General features: G+C 37.6%; 1 protein-coding gene across 1 annotated transcript in view; it reads right to left on the bottom strand.

The window, feature by feature from the left end:
• Nucleotides 1-1,100: 1,100 nt before the first annotated feature.
• The window catches only part of LOC109923524 (dynein light chain roadblock-type 2), a 19,875-nt gene continuing 13,674 nt past the window's right edge, over nucleotides 1,101-7,301 (bottom strand). The window contains exons 3-4 of the mRNA XM_020523559.2: nucleotides 7,020-7,187; nucleotides 1,101-1,231 (exon numbers count right to left, since the gene is read on the bottom strand). Of these exons, the coding sequence (XP_020379148.1) occupies nucleotides 1,188-1,231; nucleotides 7,020-7,187 (212 nt within the window). The 3' untranslated portion in view covers nucleotides 1,101-1,187. The remainder of the gene's footprint in view (nucleotides 1,232-7,019; nucleotides 7,188-7,301) is intronic.

The raw sequence follows: 7,301 nt of genomic DNA, 5'->3' as shown, positions 1-7,301 counted from the left end.
GCCTTTTCCAACGCTTCCACATCTTTCCTGTAATGAGGTGACCAGAATTGGACACAATACTCCAGAAGTGGCCAAACCAGGGTTTTGTATAGCTGGAGCATAACTTCACGGCTCTTGAACTCAATCCATCTATTAATGAAAGCTAACACACCATACGCCTTCTTAACAACTCTATCCACCTGGGTGGCAGCTTTCAGGGAACTGTGGACATGAACGCCAAGATCTCTCTGCTTCTCCACACTGCCAAGAATCTTTCCGTTAACCCTGTATTCTGCTTTCAAATTTGTCCTTCCAAAATGAATCACCTCACACTTTTCAGGGTTAAACTCCATCTGCCACTTTTCAGCCCAGCTCTGCATCCTATCAATGTCCCTTTGTAACCTAGAACAGCCCTCCGCACTATCCACAACTTGACCCACCTTCATATCGTCCGCGAACTCACTAATCCACCCTTCCACTCCTACATCCAAATCGTTTACAACGATCACAAATAGAGGAGGACCCAGATCAGATCCTTGTGGTACACCACATTTCTCCACTGATTGGGAAGGGGTAGAATAAAGAACTAGAATGCATTTGCATTTTTTTTTAAACAGCTCCCAAAGTGTGATTTCACATCAACATCGGCAGGGAGTTTTCATCTGCTACTTGTTCTCATTTCAGTTAAAGAAAGGCAGAAACAAGTTACAATTTTCAAATTACCTGATAATTACAAAAGGTATCTGTTGCCATATGTTTAACTGTTTCAGTTCGACTTTAATAATGGAGATTTTGAAGACTTCAAATAAGCATCACACCTTCAAACTGTAAAATACCTTCTCAATTCCAATTTATGCATATATTCTGAGATTAAAATTACTTCCAAAAAAAATCCTAAACCTTTACAAATTCAGACCTGAGAATCACAGGAAGAATGTTGCATGCCACTGATAAGAGGGCCAGATCAATGATTAAATTCACTACAGAAATAATAAAAGCACAAAGAAAGGTTAATAAAAAGATGAGGTGTAACAGAGCTATTCCTTTTGAAAGCGTTTTAGAAAAAAAGAATCGAAATTCATTAAAAATAATTTTGAAAAATAATCATGACTAGTCCCTCATACTGTTACAGATTAATTTATTTAACTTTTTCTGGTAGTTTTTAGCTGAATATTTCTCTTGATGTCTTTCTGATATGTGCACTGAATTCATTCACTTGGATTCTGAATGACAATCAGAAGGTACTCTTTATCTGTAAAGGAAACAAAAAGAACAAGACTGTTCAGAATTAAAGTCTTCTTCCAAGTATACAATTTACAATCTCAAATATTTTCCACATGCTTAAGTATCAAGTTTGAACAATGAAAAGAAAGAAAAATTAAACTCCAATATCTCATCAGATTACTTGTCACAGCAAATCAGAATTTTTCTTTGTTTGAAAGATGTATTTTGAGAACCATTCTATTTGTAGCTGCAAAACTATAGAGCTCATCATGAAATTCATCATATGACACATTTACTATTAATTTGAACCATAGATTTTTGCTTAACCAACTGTAGGTTATATTGCTTCACAAGTAAGAACCATCTTGTGTGAATGTCATTGGGTAATAAGAACATTGAGTTATTGAATTATCAATGACATATCTGCATCCAATACGCGACATGCTCTCTTACAGCAAAAGCAAATTAAGTGCACAATTCTGCATGGTAAACTCAAACACTATTTTGTCAGTCAGGTACCAGGAAAAAGGTTTCAAGTTGTAAACTAATCGAGAATGTCAGCTGACAGTAGGAACTGCAGATGCTGGAGAATCTGAGATAACAAGGTGTAGAGCTGGATGAACACAGCAGGCCAAGCAGCATCAGAGGAGCAGGAAGGCTGACGTTTCGGGCCTAGACCCTTCTTCAGCTGACTGTTAAAAGCTGTTCTTGCAGTCTGATTCTACGCAAACCCCATTTAGCTTTGCAGTCCATCTCCAGCATCCATATTTATCTTTTTATAATGTAAAGACATGTTTTTTGAATAAGAAAGAGAGAGAAATCTTGCATGGAATTGCAGAAGGGGGATCTTTAGTAGATACATGAGTGATGTTACTTTATAAGTTATCACACTCCAAGTAATTTAAATTCTGAACATTCCTGAGCAAGTTCACAGCAGATTTACTTCAGATAACAAAAACATTCACGCTCACAGTTACAATTTATTGTGAATCCAGATGTAGACCACTATTACCATGTTGAATAAGATCTCTTGTACAATTGATAGTGCTTTAATAAATGAATAAATGATGGATGCTGTTGAGAGTTGTTTCACAAACTTTATAAGAAATTGACTGCAATTGGAATGAAATGCATGAGTTGTCTTTTTCATTAAAAACGGTCAAATTTTGCAATCGGTGGTAGCTGCTGCCAATGATGGCAAAGAAAACTGCCAAGTAAACTCTAGCTACCCCTGTGATAAAAAGCAGAAAGAAACATGTGTGTGTGAATTCTTTACCGCAGAGCTGAACAGTCTTCCTTAAAGTACTTGTAAGTATCAGATCATACATGGCAGACAAGATGTAGCCACACCCCCTGAAAATGGACAGGAAGATAAAACATGCACACTAATTCAGGATTCTTGAGAGGTATGTATTGTTTAAAGAAAACAAAAAATAATTTATTAAGTGACAGAATGAAATGGTTTACTTGAATAAAAATGAAAGTCGTAAAAATTGTTTTCAAAAAGGTATCCAAAGTAAATAGTTATTTTATCATTGACATGAAAGAAAAATAAAAGCGGTGCAAAAGATAGAACAGGATGTATCAGAATTTTAATGATGTTGGAGTTGGAGGCATCACATCGGGATTTCTGAAGAACAAGAAGCCTAGGGCATCATGAAAAGCTAAGAGTGGCTCAGGCCTTGAATGCTTGTACTCCAGTTGCATTTAGCAATATCAGAAAACAAAGATTGAACCTGATCTGGTAAGGTTTGTAGTTATTCGGAATGTTAGACTTACAATTTTTTTTGAAAAGTTCACTGCTACAATGAACAGTGAAGAGCGTTGTTTATGAGTGGGGTAGTCAGAATTCAAACTAAAGTAAACTGGTTGTAAAATTCAATTGCCTTTGCAGATAGGCCTTGTTAAGTACTCGTAAAGACCTTTCACAGTTTAGTGGTGTGAAATTGCAATTAGTGAATTATACCCTGTCTCCAAAGCACCTAAGTAGTCTGTCAGAAGCAACAATCAAGCACAAACCAATATTGATTTTCTACGTCTGTGTAGAGTAAAATGCCACTTAGTTTACAAGAGTTGTCCATGAGTTGTTTCACCAAAGGAGGTAAGCTAGTTTCAAAGAAACTCCCAGATAGCTCCTAGGTATCTTTGGATAGCCTGGTGTCAAAGCAGACATTGGAAGGAGTAAAGGTGTTTATTTTGAGCTGCAAATTTAAAAATTGTTTGAATAGATAAAAATGACGAGGATGCACACACAGCATGCAAGTTCCTGTTAAATGCCACATGAACACACTTTCTTAATATAAATTTCTTCCATTCCACAATGGATAGCTGGCTTTGGACGCATAAGCTGCAGAGGGAGATGTCAGCAGACACAGTTGTTGAAACAGAACCTAAAGTAGGTGTAAAAACCTAAAGAACTGCAGATGCTGTAAATCAGAAACAAAAACAGAAATTGCTGGAATAGTTCAGCAGGTCTGGCAGTAGCTGTGGAGAGAAATCAGAGTTAACATTTCGAGTCAAGTGACCTGAAACGTTTACTCTGATTTGTCTCCAAAGATGCTGCCAGACCTGCTGAGCTTTTCCTGAAGAGGCCGTATTGTCCAAAGTGCAGAGTAAGTTAATACGATCAGTCAGCCAGAGGAGGAAGAAAGGGGTCCAGCTGGAGAAAGACAACATGGCACACCGAGGTAGAACGGAAGATGAAAAGACACCATCGCTTCTCTACCCACAGGGTTCCTACTATGAGTTTGGCAGATAGTGAGTGAAAATGCTTCACTGTGACAAATCACAGTGCGTCACCTCTCCTTTTCCTGGACCCCTTGGCTCTGTGCGAAACACGTATCATTGTTCTTTATCCAGTAATCGCCATAGAGGCTGTGGAAGGGAATGTGGTGGATGGGTCTGAACTGAAGGGTACTGAGGAATTTCTAACAGCTGCACTACCTCTAAAAGTTGATCTCAGCACTAACAATGACTTTATTTTTTCCTGTGCTTCACTACTGGTCATGCGGAGTCTCATTAGCCATAGATTCAGCACTGAATTCAGAGTCCATGGTCAAACATCACAAACGTGTATCGTGTTTAATAAGACAAATCCTTCCTGGTTTTGTACGTAACAGCTGTATTATTGGGTGCCTTCAATGGTAAAGGAGTTCCCCAACACTATGGGGAAGTTGGCAATTCCAAGAAATTTAGAAAGTCTCTTCTTTTACTGTGAAGATCTCAAGTTTGACAAACTCACCCCCTTAGAACTTGGCATTGCTGACCTGGTGAATGCAGCCTCCTTGGGTTTTGGGTGATGTTAAACATGTTACTGCTGTCTGACAAAATAACCATCGTGCATAAAATATGAATGTTGCTGCCACTGACAAGACTGAACAGGACATAGATCATGGCTAAAGGTCCTCCTCTAACATATCACCAGCTAATTCACCCTTTACTAAAGCATAGTCTGCTCAAACACAATTTTTCGAACATTTCGAACTACACCCTCTCCCTCTACACTCACTGGAGTGAATTAAAGTTCTCATCTGGTGAAATTATGGATGGGTTTCTGATGACTCATTTTTGTTCTCCACTTTTGGACCCCCATTATCTATAAAGCATACAATGCTGGAGCCAACAGTGCAAAATACATTTCTATTTTCCTTCACAGGCATTCTCTTTAAGCAATGGCAGCTCATGAAAAGAAATGGAAGAAGTCACAGGTGTGAACAAAATATGAAAAAAAAATTAAAAATTGAAAAGTGTGTGAAAAGATTGATAAAATGTGATACCTGGATTTTAGCTGTCGTGCATTTTTATTTCATTTAAAATAAGGACTACAGCAATTCAAGAAGGTGCCACCTTCTCAAGAAGACTAACACTAATTCAGGCCTGGCCAGTGACACCCACATCCACTGAATGAATAAAATGTATTCTATCTGCATTAAATATTGCCTCCTCAGACAAGCTCTAAGACTATCAATTTTAATTCATAAGTAGCTAATCAGCTCAAGTTCACACCACTACATCGATTTGTGTTTACCCCATAATTGGAGGTTCTCTCGAGTATAGAAGCATAGAATCACTGATGACAACTTGTGTATTTCCCTGTTTAACTCCAGATGAGTCGACACCAGATTTCACCAACAGTTTCCTACAACTCTTCCACTAATGGTGGCCACCTTTAAGCATTATAGCACGCAGGTTTTTTTCCCCAATGCACATTTGCGCCAATTTGTTGGAAAAACTGAAATTGGTTAGTTTCTTCAATAGCAGATTTTTTAAAAAATCTCAATGCTGATAATTTGATAAATGGCCAATTGTTTGCAGCACACTAACTAGAAAACTGTAATGCACAATTTACTTCATTAGTAATCAAGGTCCAATAACCTATGAGTGCAGTGCTGAAGTAATGAGTTAGTCTGATCTTCTTGGCTTAAATGAATATTCTGAAGTTAGTCACATAGCACACATTATACTTACAGAAAAATTGTTAGAAGTATTAGATATAATGAGGAACATTATAAAAGGCAATCAACTTTAATAGTTCACTCTAAGAAGCATCTTGCCTCTTAGCAAGAAAATGCATTAAAGTCCAAATAATTACAACACAATATAATGTTATTGCACAGTGAGATGTAATACATTTATGGCAATATGTATAATATATACTGCTTTGGTGAGGATTTTTAAATTCCTTATTTTAAACTAATTTTGTCTCTTATAAAAACAAAATACTGCAGATGCTGATGATCTGAATTAAAAACAGTAGGAGCTGGAGAAACTCAACAGGTCCGGTAGAATCTGTGGAGACAGAAATACAGTTAACATCTGCAGTTGAATGACCTGAAGAGGGGTGTTTGGACTTGAAATATTAACAACGCTTCTGCCTCTACAGATGCTGCTAGACCCACTGAGTTTCTTCAGCACTGTGTTTTAATTTTGTCTCTTTCCTGCTGTTGGTCTGTCCAGAGAACTTGTCATTCCAGCTGAAACTACTCCAGATCCATGCCAATATTGCTTAATAAAACCATCAAGGAACTGCATGAATAAACTATTTCCTCTACTCACTCCAGACATTTGAAATGGTGGTCTAATACTACCCCTTTTTTTAAAGACCAAACTGAATTCTCACTGCTGATTTGAAAATACTTTTATATCACTCTGATATTAGACCAGGAAGCAAAAATGTTATCAGACTCTAATTCACTAATTTTTGAATCAAGTTGGGTCAATGAAATAAAGCTCTTTGCCACCAGCTAGAACATACATTCTGTAAAAATAAGACACATAGAGGAGGGAGAATCAGTATGGACTCACATTTTCCACATTATCTTTGTGGCTAGCTATAATTAAAAATAAAATTCCACAGGCTTTGGAACATTACAAATAATGTAACAAAAAATTTCAAGTGGAGAAATGGGCTGGATGCAGAGTGGTAAGAAATGGTTTTGTATGCAGTTAATTGCACAGCATATTGGATGTGCAGATTTTATCACAGGGAAGCAATAAGTGCAATATTACTACAAAAACTAGAAGTCAAAAAGCAGTCATTCAAACACCCTTTCACATACATCCATGCAACTGTTATCAACTGAGTTCAGTACAGAGTTATTCATCAGTTTGTGTATTTTAATTATTGATCACAGTTCCATGAGGGTTCCTCACTTATCTGCAAACCCACCTGGAAGTGGGAAGGAAATTCCCGTTCAAACCTCACTCAAAAATGACCCCTTGGCAATTTTACCCAGAGATACAGTGCTCTTAATTAAGGTGGATTGCCACTCATCAAGGAAATAACCAATTTCACCCTGACAATCAAACAGCTTTACCTGGAGCAACCATTATCTCATGTTTTTTTGATCGGACCCGTAAGAAAGTCAAATCATTCTGCGGATCAATGTCTCGAACAGTGCTTCTGGCCTTCATGGCAAGTTGATGGAACAGGCCTGCATATTGAACTGTGGTGGAGTTATCCAGGGTTGTCCTTATTGGAATTCCTGCAGATGAAAAACATACGAGAAACAATTAGAGATAGTAGGAACTGCAGATGCTGGAGAATCCGAAACAACAAGGTGCAGAGCTGGATGAACACAGCAGGCCAAGCAGCATCA

The sequence above is a fragment of the Rhincodon typus genome, chromosome 15, assembly GCF_021869965.1.
Source record: "Rhincodon typus isolate 14 chromosome 15, sRhiTyp1.1, whole genome shotgun sequence".
Lineage (NCBI taxonomy): Eukaryota > Metazoa > Chordata > Chondrichthyes > Orectolobiformes > Rhincodontidae > Rhincodon > Rhincodon typus.
Note: the sequence above shows the minus strand (reverse complement) of the source record. Positions and strands in the feature narration are given on the sequence as shown.